This window comes from Aquila chrysaetos, chromosome 10, assembly GCF_900496995.4.
Source record: "Aquila chrysaetos chrysaetos chromosome 10, bAquChr1.4, whole genome shotgun sequence".
Lineage (NCBI taxonomy): Eukaryota > Metazoa > Chordata > Aves > Accipitriformes > Accipitridae > Aquila > Aquila chrysaetos.
This window is the reverse complement of record NC_044013.1, coordinates 39,448,509-39,467,561: the sequence shown is the minus strand read 5'-3', so window position 1 is coordinate 39,467,561 and position 19,053 is coordinate 39,448,509. Positions and strand designations below refer to the sequence as shown.

Below are 19,053 nucleotides of genomic sequence, written 5' to 3'. Positions count from 1 at the left end.
TCTGCAGAGCCTATGAGTAAGGGCACACATTTTGCTCATTTTGGTTTTACAAATTGGAAGAAGATGGATTTAACATCAACCCCCAGCACAGTAAACCTCAGAAACAGAGAACGGTAGCACTTTTCTGTTGCATTTCTAAATAATGGGGAATTCATTATCCTAAAAGAGTGTGATGTCAGTGATAAAGTCCCACTCAGTATTTTGGAAGGATTCTGCTCCTAAGGTATGGGAAGTTTGGGCCCTCAGTCTGTCTGTCCATGTGCCTCCATCAGGGAAAAATCCAAACTTAATGTTTCAGTTAGTCTAACTTTTTCCTCATTAGCACTTCAGACAAAAATCCTGAAGGGGAAATCTTTGTTCTTTTCAACAAGCAAAACCAAAACACAAGATCTGGCAGGAATGATGCAGAAAAATTTGTGCTGAAGATAATACAGTGCCTTGATTAGTTAAGTATGACAATAGTTGTTTGTTTGTTTCCTTCCCCACGCCCCCCAAGGCAATTCAAATGAACTGAAATGAAAAGGCAGCTGTGTGCCCATGTTTCTATGGCATGGGGGACTCCAGGCCTTACCTTCTGGGTCATCTCGGATTACCAGGAGGCCGTTCCTGCAAACCACCTTCCCAGTGGAGGCATCGATAAATATCAGGGAAGGAATGTTGGAGACTCTGTACTTGTTCCACAGCTTCAGCTGTAAAAGAGATTGAGAGAGGAGACGAGAAAGGTAAACTTGGCAGCGTGAAGAGGAAGATTTTGGAGCGTTAGCATCTTTCAGACCAGAGGTCAGAGCTAAGCAAAGAAACAGAGCTGGTGCTTCGGCAACGTGTGTGAAGGCATGTGAGCGCATCTCTCCAGAGCTGCTGGGCCAGCCTGGACCTCCAGCGCCCACAGAGACCCGCACCATCAACACCATCCCCTCGGTATTGCAGGTGAGACCACCGTTGGGGTCACACCTGCTGCAGGCTTGCCTGTGAAGGCAGGTGAAGCTTCTCCTCCTGCTGCATTTGCCTCTTTGCAAGTAAAATGGGGATAATATTTACCATACTTTGAGGTCTTTGTTTAGAAGACACGGTAAGCACAAATACTTCTAATGCCACTGCTCTGAAGCAATTTGTAATGCTTCCCCGGCTGTTTCCTCCCCTCCCATTTCAATGTTCATTAAACAAACAAGCAACCCCTGCCAAGACACAGCCACACTGAAAACAAGGCCAACACACAGAAACACGATTCTTCTGCAAGTGGGACTTCCCAGGTTTGTTCCCAGGAGCTGATTAACGGGTTTGACATCAGCCTGGGGGCCACACAGCCCAGCTCATCTATCCTGCGCTGCCAGTCTCTGCAGCGGTCCCCGCCGGCTACAGGCAGAAGCCATGCAGGCTGCGATGGCCATGTTTTGGGCATCCCGGTCTAGATGTTGCTGTTTGCCGGTCATTATGTTTTGCAGCAAGCTCAGCTCCGCACAACACCGGTGACTGAGCGCGCTGGGTGTCACATGGTCCTGGGTTGACATTTCTCAGCATATGCTTCTGGCACAGGATAATTTGAAGCTTAACCCACGTACAGAAGCTCACAGGGATGGGGAGGAATGACACGACGACAGCTGCTGGCACGGCCCAGCCTGCAGGTGTGGGCTGGCTGCGGCCAGAGGAGCCGGTCTCCGCACCATGCATGGAGGAGCTGCTACGATCACCGCGTTTACTTACATTTCTCCAAGCATTTCAACCTAAACAGCCCAGCAGTGAATTATCAAACTCTTAAACAAGAGCCAAACCCCAGCAGAGAGCCAGAAGGGAAGGAAATGAATCACCACCTTCCCCTAAGCTCTGCTCTGCAAAGCCCTTCAGGCTCTGGGTGTTTACAACTCGCTTGGGTTTGGAGAATAAAACCCAGAAACAGGAGAAGGGCAGGAGGGCACAGAGAATCCCACCCAGTCCCAGTGAGGGTTTGAGCACGAGAGCCAGAGAAACCCTCCCACGTCGTGCTGCTGCTTCCACTGGTATCTCACGTGGAAACTGGACCCAGGTGTTTTCCCAGAGAAAGAGGCCACTGCTCTGTGGATGACCATCCCCAATTTCCAAATAGAGGCAAGCCCGTTTCCCCGAGATGGGAATGATCTGGGGAACCAGGCAACGAGGGCAGGAATGGGATGCAGCGTGCAGATCTCACCAGAGATCTAGCTGAGGGAGAAAGTCGCATCCACATTCAGGTTTTAATGTCACTGTATTACGGATTTCTTCCAACACCTTTTTGTAGAAGATATATCTGGATGAGTGACATGAGTCAGCCTGCTTGCAAGGGGGTGTTAGCAAAACACTCTTGGGTCTGAATGAAAGTGTTACCACTGATCTAGGAAGACTTCATTAACCTCCACCTACTAGGACCTAGAGAGAGGCAAGATTTTGTGTCCTGCCCACCAGCCTTCGATTTCCAATAGACATATTTCTTGGGCCAAGCCACTCATTCACAATGCCAATTCACAAACCAAATGGCCTTGGGCATGAAAAGAAAAAAGAAATCACACTAAATGCAAACCAGCCCCCTCACAATGAGGGCGTTCAAACCACAGAAGGTAAAATCCACTTCTGTGAAGTTTAAAGGGTGGGGAAAAGCTTTTTATAAGGATCACAAGCATTTAAGAGGGTGTTACAAACAATGAGGAAATTACAACTAGCAATTGGATCGTTCTCTTTAAACAGTTGCTTACATTACACTTCATTTTGCCAAGCCCTTTGTATATGGGCAGCAGCTCCCTTGGGGCACTACGGCGGGTCGTGGCAGTTTTGCTTGGCTGTGGAAGCGGCAGGGTCTGCGCTTCAGAGCCAAGAGGCTGCATCAACTCACTGTGCTCAGGGGGACGAGGCTGGGACACCCCAGATAAGGGGATAAGACCAAACCAAACCCGCTCTTGCTGAAAGCACTGGAGTGAGCGATGCACGGCTGGCGCCAGGCAGTCTACGGGGTCGAGCAGACAGGGCAGCTCTCGCCAACAACTGGCCCTGGGTCTTCTCGGGATGTGTAAGCCATCAGGCCCCATTGGGCCCAAACTGCAGACTGGTCTTGGCTGCCCAGACATCTGCGGTACGGGTAATCTGCAATCCAGATCATCTGTCCCCATGAAATGGAGGGTTGACACTTCTAACTCATAATTGAGGGTCCATAGGAGAACGCCTCAAGCAAGCATGAAGCTAGGTGTCTGTCAAAAGGGTCAAAAAGCATCAAAAAAGGTCAAGGTGACATCTGCTGCTGCTGGGGGAGCACATCCATCACCGGGCTCTGAGGCTTGAACCCAGTGAACATCATGTCGCACTCAGTCACACCTTGGGCGAACAAGAAAAAGCAATCAAAACTGCAAGGTTTTATTTACCTTGCCTCTGTGCAAAAGCCGCAGCTCTCAGGCACCACAACCCACCATCCCACGTCATGCCAAATGTTTCAGAGCTTCATACATGCTGAGCAGCGCTTACTATTTGCAATATATTTGCTGCCTGGGTTATCGTTGAAGCCCATCATATGACACCAATAAATAAACACGAGAATTGCACGCAGACGACTGGAACTGGGTTGCCATTTTAAGCCCAGTTATAAAAGGCTTGAATTGGAAATTAGTGGTCTCAACGCACTAACCATATTAATTTTGCTGTCTGTATCGGAAAGTACACGAATGTGCTGTTTAAAGCGGGAGCAGTTTGATTTGATGAGCCTCCTGTGCGCTACGAAAGCTGATGGGGAATGAAAAACGCATGCGCTGCAGGACAAGTGCCAGAATCTACCACTGTTCCCACCACCCTAACCCTCTTCAGCCAGACTCAGCTTTCCAAAGCCTGTCAGACACTCCTGAAGGAAGCCTGATGGCTCCTTTTACTGCAGGTCTGACCTGAAAGAGCAGAGCCTTAATAGGAAATGGGCTGGCTCATTTTAGCTGGGCTTTTTGGATAAGATAGCTCACTATGGGATTCCCATACCATGCCACTATTTTGCAGCTGAACTGCGGCTTCCAGCAAAGACATCTGATCTCCACCTAAAGCCTCTGAATACCAGGATGACCTAACCCGTCTTGTGGCAAACTATTGCACCGGTTAGTTTTTCTCAGGGTAAAATGCCGAGGGTTTGCACATGTGCAGGTTCTAGCAAGGAGACGAGATCCTCCTCGGTCCTGCTTGGCGTACAGCCGCTGGTTGTGGTCCAGGCAGAAAGGGGAGCCCAGGAGAAAAAGGCATCCCTTGTACAAGTACCTGCACAACTGCACACCTCGCAAGGGATCCTGTGTCGGGCTGGGCGTGGGATGCAGAAAGCAAATTACGACTTGCTCTGAAACCGCAGGATGATGGGATGATAGCTCAGGCAGCAGGCCCGAGTGCTGCCTCAGCAACTTTTAAAAGCTGTTTTTCCTGCCATGAAGAGGATGACATAGAAATAACATACTCCACACTCTGAGGATTTGATCATCCATTTAAAGAGGGGATCTCTGCTCTGCTTCCCAACAGCTGTTGCAAATCTGTGGGATCAAGCCAAAGCTAACACAGATGTGGAAATAATCTACGGACTATTCAGCCCAAAAGCAGCTGATCCTCTCGGAGTGCCCTTCGCTCCTGGTTTAGGCTACACGCCTGCTAAATGCAATACCCCAGGATGCTCACTGGAGGAGAGGAAATACAGCCCCTCGCAAGATACCCTACAGGCTGAGCAGCTTTACAGAAACCTCTCTGGCTCCTGTGCAGGTGGTTAAGTACAGCAGTCCAGTGGAAAAACCAGAGTCACCAGATTCCTCTGGTAACCTTATCCCTACACAAACCATCACCACGACGTCCTGGAAGACCTGGAAACCGCAGCCCTGGGCTCCCTCTGACTCCATCCATGACCGGCTGTGAAAGGCTTTAAAACGATCACTTATTATTTGAGGTCTGAGGCGATCCCAAGACATCAGCCCACGCAGCAACACTCAGCATCGGTCGCAAAGCTGCTCTCCACACTGGCGGCTAGCTCGGTTATTTCCCCCACCCTTGTGACTGGGAAATGCCTGGCCGAGACGCACGTTGGAGAGAAGTTTGCAGACAGCCACAGTAATTTTTCCAGATAAAGGTGTCAGACAAGAGGTCTCCCCAGCAGCCCATGGCTGTTTCTGCGCAGGGCTGGCACCCAGCCGGGGCAGATGAAATCCCCTCCTGCTCTACATGTACTGGTGGGGAAGGGATCCCCTGCTTCCAACAGCTGCCGGGTGCTATTTTTGGTTGTGCTGATTGATTTATCAGCCCTGGTCAAATTCACTTACTAACATAAATCCTGAGCTGCAGCGGTTAATGCTGGCAAAGATAAAACACAACTGCTTTCAGTGAAATGAGCCCTGGCTGGTGGGAAAGTGGTCCTCCCGCCCTCGCTGGGGGCTGCATTTCTCTGCTGTTGTGTGAACCTGGACCATAAAAGCTCTCACGCCTCCATCTTCCATAGGATACAGAGCTGCCTCTGCCTGGGAGACACGGAGGTTTCAGGGGCACCTGCCCGTGCCAGCGGCAGGGTAGACGCTGCCTCTGCTCATCTTGCAACTCAGGCTTCCACGCTGACCAACGACAGCCAGACAAAGCTGGTTTAAAAACCCAAAAGCAGATTCCTCAGCAATAATGAACATGTTCCCAATGTGGACGGCTGCTGCTTTCTGCTAAATGAAATGCAAAGCCACTTTTCTTCTAGAAATCTATCCTTGGAGGAAACACCCCCAGGGTCTGGGCAATTCCTCCGGTGAGGCATTGGAAAGATCCCACTTTCCAACAGCCCCATGAGTGCTCATGCGAGAGCGCAGCAGGGTTCCCATTACAGACACAAGCTCAGCTCTTGCTAGTCTCTCGTTCCAGAGCCGTAGGCTGAAACATGAAGTCTGTGTGAGGAACACACGAGCAGCGCTCAGGTGGAAAAGCGCCCTTGGTCCAGGGCTGCGGGGACCGGCAGAGCCCATTGCCCACCTCTGCCTCCAGCTCTGCCCCACAGACCGGCTCTGGGCTGGTGAGACAGCCCCGGCCGTCCCCACGGCTCTGCTCCCACGGTCCGGCGCGGCAGGGGACCTCTCTGTCCTCGCTCGCTCGCAATGTTAAATTGCAGCTTTTACATCGTGCCTTAAAGGGTTTACAAGCACCAGGGGCCACCCAGGCTCTGCAGAGAGCAGGCACAGGGCTGCAGAACAACAGGCTGCTCCCTTGCCCCGTCGATTTAAATCCAGTTCACGCCTGTCCCTGCGATTCAAACTCAGCTTGGGCAAAGGCTCCTCTTCCAGCCCTCCCTCGCTGCTCCTTTCCCTCTGCGCATAAGGGAACCCCCTTAGCAGAAGGGGGACGTGGTGCAGGAACAACACGCAGCCGAATAGCGGGGGGAGGCATCAAGGGCAGATGGTGTACGCCGAGGTCTGACCTTGTGACACAGAGGAGACTGGGAGAGGCTTGGGATAAATTAATGTCTATTGTGCTGCTCTTTCTCCCTGAAAGCAAATCAAAATCTAATTACAAAATACAATGGTGAGAGAGATGTCTGCTCTGCGAACATTAATGAGCTGAGGAGGGAGGATTTGGAATTGCAATAAACAAGATTGATGTGAACGGCTGAGACTGTCAGGGCAGGGCACCAGGGCTGCTGGTGCATACAGACCAGTGGGCAGCCAGGCCACGACATTATCGTTCCCCTCTGCCCCCACACTGTCTACAATGGGAGAAAACCCTGTTAAAACCAGCCTTAGGACCAGTCTCCCCCAGCACTTAGCCCGGCAACGCCTGCTGCGGATGCTCCCCCCACCAGTCAAGTTCCAGCAATATGAGTCAGTACAAGCAAAAAAATAAAAAAATCAAACAAAAAGTCCTGTTTGTCACCTCCATCTTCTCCTTGCTGTGGCTCCATCATGGGAGACTGGCACGGCACGGTCCAGCTTGCGGCTGCCCGCATTGCCCCACAGCTGGCAGGGGGGCAGGGGAGACCCTGGCAGGAGCCAGCTTGCAATCCCGGGCTTTTGTTCTTCCCGACCATGAAACACAACGGCAAAAGCTTTGGAGCCGAAGCGGAAGGAAATCCTCTCTGCGGGGTTTTCTGGCAAGGTGGCCGCCAGCGGAGGGCTACTCTTTGTTCCCTTGAGGAGCTCTGCAGCCAAAGCCCCGGGGTGAGGGACCTGGGCCAGCCCAAGCTCCATCCCAGCCCCCTCGCTTCCTCCCATTTTCCTCCTCTTACCGCCCTGGTTGCCCAGTGCTGGCACCATTGGTCTTTGCAATTTCCCAGGCTAAGCCATCCAACTGACTGTGAGCTGAGCATTTTATTTGAGGGCTAAGCAGCATATGGCTGGCACGCGTGCCCAGCTCAGAGCACAAGCTGCCTCCTCTCCTCCTGACGCTCATGCAGGCTGACAGGCTGGATCCTTTGCAGCCCACATCTGATAGGAAAACATTTAATTTGAGTAGAACTGAAGAGCGGTTAACATGATCTATGGAGAGCAAAGCCCTAGGGCCCGGAGCAGACACAGGAGGTCGCCTGGTTGTTTTACGTGTGCAAGTTTCAAAGAGGCGCTGGGCTGGTAGCTTGATTTGATCCCAGGATCAGGGAGAAGTAGCGTTTGTCTAAACATACAGATAACAACGCAGGCAGCAAATCATGCACGGAGGATGCTACAAGACAGACTGCTCTATCAACACTACAAGGATGTCTTTTATAAACCGCTTTTTCTCCAGGTGTTCCTGAAATTGTATTCAACAGCCTGAAGACGATGCAGAATTTAAGGATGCACTATCATACCCAGCGAGTGGCTGCATGGTGCTTAGCTGCTGGCTGGAGTTAAACCACAGCAACTAGGAAATACACCTCTGTGCATTTCCAAGGAATGTTGGTTTTTTTTTTTTCTCCATGCGCATGCCTTGCTTTACCTCTTAAAAGGAGGCTTGCATGTGAGCATCTCAAGATATTTCATAACAATTTTTCTCCCTGCAGTTCTGCCTTGGGCCAAGCACACTCTCTTTACCCCCAGGAGAATGGAGGCACAGGGCTTGCACAAAGATGGGTGCAGAACCCAGGGGGTCTGCCAGTACCTTGAACCTGCCTTCTGTTACCTGTTTTCACTGGCATTTTTTCACGCTTTCCTGGTAGGTAAGAAAGACAGCAAGACAAACACATAAAAAGCAGTGAGGACGGAGGGAGTTAAAGTGTTTGTGGGAAAAATTTAAGACACATGTAGAAGTGTATCATACATGGCCCCTATAAATTACGCCCCCAAATGACTAGCACCGAGTAAGAAACAGCTATGTAAACACAAAGGTAATAAGAAAAAATAATAGTTTCTCTCTCTCTATGGGGAAGAGCTATTTTTCCATCTGTTTATAGGAAAGGCAAGGGGTGGGGTGGCAGTCTGGGACGTTGAATTGAAGTTCAGGGTCTCTCTTGGTCCCAAGTCTCATCTGTCATTGGAAGCGGGATGGCTGCCAGAACCGCCGTGCATTACAGCCTGGGTTTCCTACCCACTGCCTTTGCTTTTGCTGCTACCGTTCGCTCGAAGGCAGCCGGCATCAAGCGCTGGTAGTAATCTCAAGGTCAAACACCCTGCAATCCAGGATCATTAGGAAACAACCACTTCTGAAAAGCCCCGAGTTTAGACAGAGTTCCCACCAAACACAAAAGCCTTTTAAATCTGCAGGGAAATTGGGATTTTTTTTTTGTTTTGTTTAATGCACACAATGAGGTATTAGTGTGGTTTCTGTTTTGTTTTCAGCATTAATCCAAAAAGGAACCTTACACAATCAGATGAACAAAATGCAAGAAAACAATGGGGTATTTGTTAGGACTGTAACACACCCAGGGGAGTGAGGGCTGCAGGATGCTGCAGTGCCGGGACCCTCGCAAGCAGTGACCTCCCTGGGACATACCAGCACCAGGACATCCCCCAGACCGGCAACATGGGAGATCCTTGTAAAACTACCAAGACATCTGCAAATACCCTCTTGTGCCCACTGCTGCCGATGCACCCACTGGATGGGAAACCTGCTCATTATGCAGCATCTTTTGAAATGCAAAAGCTCGTCCACAGCATCACTACTGACACTTCATTACAAAAACCTCCACTCAAGACAGCACTTGCATCACTGCAAACGCTCAGACTATTTAAAAGCAACTACTTTCCTCCCGTTGTTCCAGTTGATCTCAGGAGAGGGTGCACTGGTTGGTCTGGCCCTCCCTACAGCCGCATCTCTTTCAGCATCTCAGAGCTGACGGTGTTGAATCTCGGTTTGGCAGCACTCCTGGTTTGCAACCCATGGAGGATTTTCATGCAAAGGTTACACAGCTGTGGAGCTAGAAAGGCCATAACCACAGCCCCGGCGCCTGCTCACAGCCCACGCTGCCAGGGCAGGTCTGGGCTTTGCATGGAAGACAGGCAACGGGCTCTGCTCACAGCTCGGAAGGGCGGCACAGCTCGAGGGATTCGCCCTGTAACCGCACTCAGGTCAAAATACTCTGGGAACTAACCAGACCCAGGTGCTCTCAAGCTCCAGCTGGATAGAGCAATCCCTGCCAGTGACAGCTCAGATTTATCCCACTCCTCCTCGGCTCTTGGGGTGGAAAGGGGTCCCACAGCCCACACCGACCCAGCGCAGCCGCCGCGCTTGCAGGAGATTTCTCCTCTGGAACCATTAAAGTCCATCCTGTGCAAACATCCCACCGCCAAAACTGCTCTGGGCTAAACCCACCGATGATGACACGCTCTCAGGGCTTTCACGTCCTTTTAACACACTTCACAAGCACAGCTGAGCCCCAGAGCTGCAGTGGCCTGAGCTGGCGCTGGGTGCCCTGCAGGGAAGACCATCAGACTGACTCGTGACACAGGCAGGACGGATGTAATGGGTCAGGCTGCCTGGAAAACGCTCTCCTGTTGAGCCCTTCTCTTCCTCCTGCTCCCCAAACTGACACTCAGCCCCTCGGCAGGAAGGCTGCACAGGCTGGAAACATCAACCCGCCCGACACCGAGCCACTGACCTCTAAAATGGAAAACGCCACTGAGTCCCACGTTTGCAATTAATCATCTGCACATACTAAAAAACAGAGCAGAACAAAGCTGACCACGGCTCAGATGCGCTAACATCTCAACTGCAGCACAAGCCAGCAGGCTGGAAGTTGGAGAAGCTGTTTCTCCACCCAGCTGCTCCTTTGCACAGGGGCATTCCCATCGAGCTGCGCTCCAGCAAAGCTGGTGGCATTGGCTGCAAGGAAAAGGCAGAGGGAGAGGGAAATCGGGAAGACTTGGGGTAGGAGCAGAGATGTGGTTTGGGCTGGGCATGGGGGCAGAGCAGGAAGATGACTGCAAAAGCCACTTCCAGCTGCAGGGATGGGGAGGGATAACCCGTTCCAGGCAAGCCCAGAGGGGGCCAGGCAGACGGGGCTGAGGGGATGTGGGGTTTACAACACACACACGGTGGACCAGGTGCAGGGCAAGCGAGGGAACCCGATCCGTCCTGTGAAACCCAGCATCGAGATGCAAGAGGGCCCCGTGAAACCCAGCATCGAGATGCAAGAGGGCCCCAGCTCCAGAGCCATCAACCAGGGAAGAACGAGACAGCAGGCTGGGGCTCTCTCTTTATTTTAAGGCTTGAGCGGCATGTCTTGCAACTGCCGAACCAATTAAAAACATGAACAGGGAGTGATAAATCAGTGGCAAGGTCAAAAGCTCTAGCTACATCCTGACTTGACTGACGGAAGTCACAAAATATATAGTTTCTCAAAGGGGCAAGAGCCCATGAGTCAGCACACGGATGAAATACGGCACCGGGAAGGCAGGACCGACCCTTGGTGTGAGCGAGCCTCGGGCACGGCGTCCCTCCTGCTGCCCTGAGCACAGCACGAACGCAGCCACGGCAAAACGAGAGGTTGCTGCCAGGAACAGATGACAACGCAAATCCCACGGGGGCATTCAAAATGTCAGATAAGATGTGGAGTATTAATTCCCCCCGCTGACAGCCAGCCCCAGCTGGAGGGGGAGGCTCGGAAATCGCAGGCTTCAGCAAGGCGAGGACGCCCGGCGCCTGCTCTGCCGTCCAGGCTTCGAGTCGACGGCGGACCAGGAGGTGACGCAGAGGGCTGGACGGCGGGAGTGCTACCTCGTCTTCTTGATGGGAATAAGGGAGATTCTGTGCAAAAGGAAGAGCCGATCATGTGTTCTTTTATAAAACGCCGAAGACTGCTGTGCACTGGCAGCAACCTTCCTCAGATGTGGTTGTATTTCAGCCATTACTATATTCAGAGTTTGTAAAATGCTCTGGGATGATAAAAATCACTCCAGAAACAGTTATTAAAACTGTTTCCAGGAAATCGATCCATGGAGACCAAGAAAGTCTGGTGTTTTTACAAGAGCTTCAACTAGAGAAAGACCAAAGTTAAGGAGGAAGTTTTGCTTCCTTGTCTTTTCAGCAATAAAAAGGAGCTACACCAGGGGTTTATTCGATTCTACAACATATGAAACAACTATCAGTTGTTTCCTTAAAGGGGAGCCTGACCTGAGATGGCAGAAAATACCCCTCAAGTCATCTGGAGTTGAAGGCTTTCTGCCTTAGTCAAGCTCTGGATTTGTTTGTCTTCTTGTTTTATCCTGTTGGCTTTCATGATTACTGACTGTCCAGAAGAAGATCGCAGGCTAACAAAACGCACGCTGCAGGAACAGAGATTTTATCCAGAAAAAAAGCACAAAGCGCTGTGGGAGCACAGTCTGCCTTCCCATCCCCTCTCCAGCCTCAATGCCAGGAAGCAACGTGTTTGGAGTTGGATGAGCCATGGGAAACGCAAGCAAATCATCCGCTTGCATCCAAGCAGCTTTTTCCAAGGATCTGCCACGAAGTTTCGGGCTTGGTCACCCTTCCCCACCGCTGGGTCAGAACTGATTAAATGCAGCCACCGAGTCAAACTTCAACATACTCATCTCGTTTGGCAGCCCTGTGGTTCGGCTAGGAGCTCCAAGCATTTCCCCCCCTCCGCTCCCTCCTTCTTGTTCAATTATCTTGCTTCATCTTTATTCCGTTTCCAGGAACACTTAGCAACAGGCTCTTGCAATCAGCCACCGGCAGGAGAGGATCTGAGGAGGAGACTCTGCAGTTATGATGACCTTTTACTACACTCATGCAAATTTTAAAGAAAGTATGCGAACAATTTGCCTTTTAAGTATCCTCCGGTTACATTCTCCAGGAGTTAATTCTCCTTCTCTCCTTAGAGACATCAGAAACACCAGATTTTATGATTTTACACTAATGGGAACAAAACCTGCAGCTTAATTCCAGTCTGCTTTGTGGAATTTTTTTCTGTATCTCATGCAGTGTGGAGACCCTGAACAGGCAAAAATTAACCTGTGACATCTACCCTGGCCAAGACCGCAGGTCTGCTCAGACACCACATGCTCACGCCACCAAAAGCCAAGTGTGGGATTCAGGGTCCACCCCAGCAGCCAGCCAACTCTTCCTGAGATGGACAAGATGCTGTTGCTTCTCTTGGCGAGCTTTTGCAGATTGCCACCAGAAACTCCCATTCCAGGACAGCCAAAGGGTATGCCGGGAGACAAACATAGCCATAGCATCCCAAGGAAAACACAGCAGTTGTGATCTCGGTAATTAAAGCTCATCAGCCAAGGTGGCAGATAAGAGAGCTGGTGCAGTGGTTAAGGAGTCTCATTCCCATGGAGCTCACTGTGGTGACACACAGAGAGCTCCTGTCAAATCCAGGGACTTTGGCAAGTGACATCAGTCTCTCCCAGAGCCTCTCCACCTCCAAAACAACACACCAACCACCACGAGGCTCTCAGAGGTGGGCAGCATTGATGCCTCTAAAGATCGAAATGGGCAAACAACAAGCCTGGTTTTGGCAAACCATAGCAGCAAACCCACAGCAGCCATTTTCACAGCCGCCTTGATGGGTGCCGGCAGCTGACAAGCAGACCAGGCGGCAGCCTTGCATTTTCATCAGATTTAAATCAAGTCCCCAAAGCTTTCCAGCACTTTCCCTGTCACTCAGTAATTTTCCCCCACACACAAACAAGTTTGGAGATGCCTAGAAAGCGCACACCAGGACAGCCTGTGCAGCTTGCAGGGCACAGGGGCATTACTGCATTTAAGTCCTTTCTCCTGAAATGAATGCTTTTTGTTTGGAATTTTAAAAATCCTGTATTTCTTGCAGTGACTAGAAGCTGGAGGGAGGGAATTGGTGAATACCAAGGTAGCAAGGCAGGCAGCTCACTTCCTTCTGCTTTCTGAGTGGTGTTCATAAATAGGGAAATAATTTGCAGTGTCCTACTCTGGGGGGAAAAAAAAGAAAAAAAAAGTCTCACAGATCCTTGATACTTCAGATGATCTTAAAAAGTATAATCTACCTTCTTTTTTTCTTTAAAAAATGAAAAGTCTGAATAAGCATGTCATTGATCCGATTGCTGGGAACAGCATCTGGAACATCAATCTCTGCCTGAGACTGCAGAAGCTCCAGGAGAGCTCAAAGCAACCAAGGCTGCCCTTGAACCAGATGCTGCTCGCTCTTACAGAAACGCCTGTGGATCTGTGTGAAAATGATTAAGCAAAATTGCTCCCTCTTTTTTCAACTTTATAACTCAAATCTGTTTTCTCTTAGAGGGCAGATGCTCATTACATACCCCGCAGCACATCAAAGGGCAGGAAAGGCAGGAAGGCAGCCGCCTCATCACGCACTGGAGGGCCAGCACCCAGCGTCCTGCCCGACCTGCCTGCACCCTCCAGCTCCTCCCTACCCCAAAGCTTTTGGCTCGGGGTAAAGAGCCGAGAGAGTAAAAAGGCCTCTTCAAGCTTTGGTCCCCTATTAGTGACACTATGAAGGACGCCAACCAGGGGCTATTCCAGCAGCAGCAGCAAATAGCAGTGATGTGCTTCTGTAGGGAATTCTCTTGGTGTTTGAGAACTCAACTCCAGCTATGGCAGCACCCCAGGGAGCTCCGTTCATCGGGTGCAAAGCTGAGCATTTCTCCGACACTTCTTCCCCATCGGTGCCTGAGCGTTCAAAGCAGAACGCAAGGGACCGGCAATCCCCGCCGGCACCCAGATCCAGCCAGCACCTTCTTCAGACGCTCATTAACAAAATGACAACATTAAGAGAGCATTGCGCAAGGACACGGGTGCCAGGAACCTCTCAATCATCCATGAGAGGCTGACCGGAGATGCAGGAGAGGGAGGACTTGCCAAGGCAGGGCACAGCAACTTCACATCTGCCATGTAAAGTGAGTCCTAATTACACCGTGCACAGGTGCCAAACAGCAACACCTTCCGCCCTACCACAAACAGGGCTTTTTTTTCATGAACAGCGCAAAATATTGGGGCTCTGACACAACCGCTTCCCCTACCCAAGGGTCTCGCATTTTCAACCAAGCAGGCACTTTTAGTCATGAACTGACTCCACTTTTACAAACAGAATTCACTAAATACCTAAAGCGCAACGATGCTGCAGTACACTCCCCACCCTGAGTGCAGTGCCTTTGCTCCGACAGACACCAGCCTGAAAATCTCACTTCCCAGCGGTACATCCCTTGTGTGCCCTCCCAAAACGGGATGAATATTGTCCAAAGTTTCCCAGAAAGTTCTCCCTGCACATTGAATCCGGGAGTCAGATGAGATATATTCCTGTTCCGTGAAAACCTGCACAAAGAATGGCAAACAAAGACCCTGAAATCCCAGAGGCTGAACCCAAACACCACGCTGCATCTTACCCAAAGCCTCCTTCGTCCTTTCTTTACTCTTAAAACTCTATGAGATGACGCTCAGATCTAAAACTCTTGGTTTTTCAGATCTGCGCCAGCTATGGCAAACACCCAGCAGCTCGGGCAGGCTCAGCAGGATGTGACCTAAGGGGCACCAAACCCTGTGCGTTTAATGCCACACTTGATGCAAACCCCTGTCCTCAGAGGTGAAAGGCAAAAGAACGATGAGAGGCCCCATCCCCAGAGCCCTTCTCATTTATTCTAGTTCAAAGAGCTCAGAAAACTCAAGGCAATCACTCACCAGCTCAGATATTTAAGGAGGAGCGTCAGGAAGGGCACCTGGGAAGCAGGAAGCATGAAGCCAACTTCATCCAAGATGCAAGAGAGTGGGGACACAGCTAGGCTCTTAACACCTTCTTCCAGGCACCCCACTGCCTCATCCATCTTAATCTCTGACCACCAAGAGATGAAAACAATTCATCCTCATTCCTTGCTCTTTCTGAGAAGTTACAAGAAATAAAACTAAAACAAAGATCCATGTTATACCCTTCTCAGACAATCTCCGCCTGACCTGGACTTTCTCAGCATCCCTTTTATCTAGCAGAGTGTTTTGGCTAAAGCTTTGCAGAGGAAAGCCATGTGAGCAAGACAGTTAAAAACCTGGTACTTTCATGTTTATACAGCCAGCTAAGCAGCACACTACAAAGCCTTTTATTCCAAGTCTCTGCTGACAAGCTAGCATTGATAAATTACAGGAATCACCCAGGAATTAGGATGCACGGGGAGAGGCGGGGGGGGGAATTCCCTAGGTGGGAAATAAGGGCTCAGAAACCCAGGACTCGAGGAAAAGTCTGTACAAAAATCATCCCAAGATTAGGGGCAATTTGTTTGTACTAAAAAGGGAGAGCAAAAACAGCTGAAGATGCAGACAGACTCCCCCTCCATGGTTTCCAAGAATTCACCAGGTCCAGAGGTGAAGACAGAGATACTACAAAGGTATCTCTTCTCCCAAATACCCCTATTTCCAGAAAAAGCAATCTGAGACAAGCCCCTGTGTGTTGGCGAGCAGCGCAACTGGCTACAAGCATGAGGAGAGACATGCTTCCTGGTCGCAGAGGTGCAACGCAGACACCGAGCATCGAGTTGGATGTCAGTGGCGCGCATTGAAGAACAGCCTGAGTTCCGAGGTCGCATCAGGCTTCACGTGCTGACCATGTACTGCGTCATGTTGTTTTACATACTGTGCATGCAAGAGCCAGGAAAAATCCATCTTCTTTGTCATAACAAACCCTAAGGTAAACAAAAAGGCAAGGCCACGCATATTACCCAATTAAACAGGCACATAAAGGAGAAAGAAAGCACTGGCCATCCGCTCGCTCCTGATTTTTGCTGTTTCTCAACGAGCACATACAAAAATGGGCTGCGTTAAGCCCTGCGTGAAGGGGATGTGGGAAGCGAGGTGTGCTCCCCCCTCCAAGAACAAACTTGCTGCTCCTGAATAAAAAGCAGGAGTTTTGTAAGAGGAACTAGCATTTCACAGTCTTTGCGTTGCTCTCCCCCAGCACAGAGCGGATAAAGCGCGCGCCTTGGCCCCCTTGCAGATGCATGCCCCAGGGGCTGCTTGAGGCTGGGCAGCTGGAATAAACACCCAAACCCAGGAAATTCCCAAGCCCGGAGAAACCAAACCAGAGCCAGCTGGTCTGCAAAGCTGCACCCCTACGCAAAAACTTTGCTTGTCTTCAATTTATGAAGTTCATGCCATTTGCTCTGCACGTTGTAAACTACACACATGGTTTTGCAAGGCGGTGGGCAAACAAAGGGTTGTCTGAGGGTCCAGGTGCCCGGTCCTCGGTGGTACTGCTTGCCAGGACGCAGCCGAGGGAAGAGGTCCACCTGCACAGACCCTTCTACAGTGCCCCAATATACAGCAGTGTAAAACTCAAACATAGCTGGACTGGGTTTTCTTGTTTTCTCCAGGAGGGTTGAGGACCTCCTCTCTCCACTGGGCAGAGCTGGAGACCAAAAGGTTAAACTCTGTGCACACACATGTGGCAGTTTGGATTACTGACAATTTCAATAAGAAGAGGAAAGCCCTTCTTGGGTAAGTTCTTGCTGCTCAGTTCACTGAAGGGCGTCAGGACGGTCTGAGCCAGCAGCTCCGCTGAATGCTTCCAGACTCCGTCTGGCACGCTGGCACTCAGCCCGCTCCTTCACTCCTGTGCCAACAGGGACACCCAGACACACCAGGGATACCCAGGACCTCAGTTTATAAAGACAGTTACGAAGCAGGAGGGAAGGACTTAGCTACTTCTACAGAAAGATGGTGATACATACAGTACAAAATAATTAATACTTTCCAAGTCTGCACTTGCTTTGGAGAGGAGAGATTTAAAGCTCCAAGTCCAGCCCATTTGTAAAAAAACAAGCACATGTCCCAGATTCTGTTCTAAATCCCAGGGAATCAGCAGGTGGCAGATCGTTAAAGCCCGAACAATGATATTTCAGATCTGCAAGCTGAAATATCTCTCCGCACCCCCCCTTCCTCCCCTGCAGGTCTACAGGAGGGCCACAGGGAAGATTTAGCATGTGCAGCATTGGGTTATTGTGGTTACCTTTTAGTTGATTCAGAAGAATATTACAACGTATTCCCTAAGGGAGTCTATAAATAGCAAAGGATTCTGCTTTAATCCCCTATCTATTCCTATTTGGATAATATGGCATTTGGACATGCACTGCCAAAACACAGATTTATGGCAAAGCTGAGAGTTTGCATGGCCAACATGTGCTCTCCAAACTCCGGATTCCAAGGAATAAATAAAAACCTCTTCTAGGATATAGACGGCTCTTCAGGTACAGAAGCTTCATGCATATACAAACCTGTTTTCAGGATTTCTGCCTCCCTCTCCCATCCCAGGTGAAAGGCATGTTTATACTGACCTTCCTCAATACTAAAATTAACTGTTTGCACCAGGTGTTCCTGCTGGTACCACCACTGCACACTCTCCTGCTCACTTTTCATTTCTTTACTAACACTTTATATTATCTCTCAGCTATTATTACCTATCAGACCAGCTTCAAAATTCTTTGCTGACAGTGACCAACATCGAAAGGAAAAGAACTAAAAAAACTGCTGACCAAAGGGAAAAGGACTATAAAAAGTACAGCTGATGAGCGCTACAGTTATCACTGCCCCACTGGAGACATCAGGGAGTTGCATGCTCTTACAAGCTCCTCAGAGAATGGCGTATTAAAAAAAAACCCAAACCCAAACAACAGCAACTTTACAGACAACTTAGTGCTGCTGAAACTAGTTTTCACGTCGGAAATGCTGAGAAGCACCTGAACAACAGAGTCACCGTAACATGCAAATCTGGCTTTGAGGGGCTGAACACACCCTGTTGCCCACCCCAGCAAAGCTGTTTTTTCCTGGGAAAAGAGCCTTCCTGGATCCCAGCCGCTTCTGGGCAAGACAGGGCAGTTTGGAGAGGCTGCGCTCAGTGTTTCGTTGAAGGGAGGGATGCCAGCGTCTGTGGGGCATGCGTTGGCGGCACAGCAGTGGGCAGAGATGCTCACCTTCCTGCCAGAAACCTGCGCTGGCAGGTCGGTGAGGGAGAGCGGCAGCAGAGGAAGCGCTATAAGGTTGTATTACAACAGACATCCTGGAAAGGAAATAAAGGAAAGGTCAGGATCAAAAGGACAGTGCTACATCCTGAAAAATTATCTTCTGCTTCGGAAACCACATCTTAAAACCAGGTACCAAAGTGAAAAGGGAACCGGTAGAGGCAGAAAATTCAGCACAAGTACGTGCTAAGTGCAAGCAAATATATTTTGCCCAGCTGAAAAGTCAACCCTGTAAAGATGCATCCATTCCCAGAGGCACCAGGCAGGATTGCTTCCTACTCCATGTTCCCCAGGTGTAATTTTAAATTACTCACTGATGAGGCTGCCACACACCTCCCTTGGGAGCCTGCACTACAGCCCCACACAAAGGCACGTATCCTGCCTGCTGCAGTGGATCAGAACAGCCAGGCACAGCAACAGGGTTGGGGAGATGCATGCTAGGTTACAAGAAGAAATACAAAGTCATTTTTGACAAAGGGGAAATGCTGCATCCTTGCCGAGTCACTGTTGTTGGCTACATACCCGTTGGATACTGGCTACTTGCAGGCAAAACATAAAGCCAAGGATATTTGTTTAAAATCCACAGGCGGACACTGTGATTCTATTAAAAAAAAAAAAAATACAACTGGCATTCATTCTAAAAACTTCCCACCACTGGGACTGGGATTCAAAACCAGCACTGGGCAGCGAGGCCAAAACACACTCAGAGCAGACGCCTGCAAAAGATTCCAAG

The 19,053-nt window shown here is 50.1% G+C and overlaps 1 protein-coding gene across 1 annotated transcript in view; it reads right to left on the bottom strand.

Annotated features, from left to right (window-relative positions):
• Positions 1 to 19,053, bottom strand: part of NXN (nucleoredoxin) — a 54,662-nt gene that overhangs the window by 15,400 nt on the left and 20,209 nt on the right. Inside the window, exon 2 of the mRNA XM_030028787.2 lies at positions 572 to 689. Within this exon, the coding sequence (XP_029884647.1) occupies positions 572 to 689 (118 nt within the window). The remainder of the gene's footprint in view (positions 1 to 571; positions 690 to 19,053) is intronic.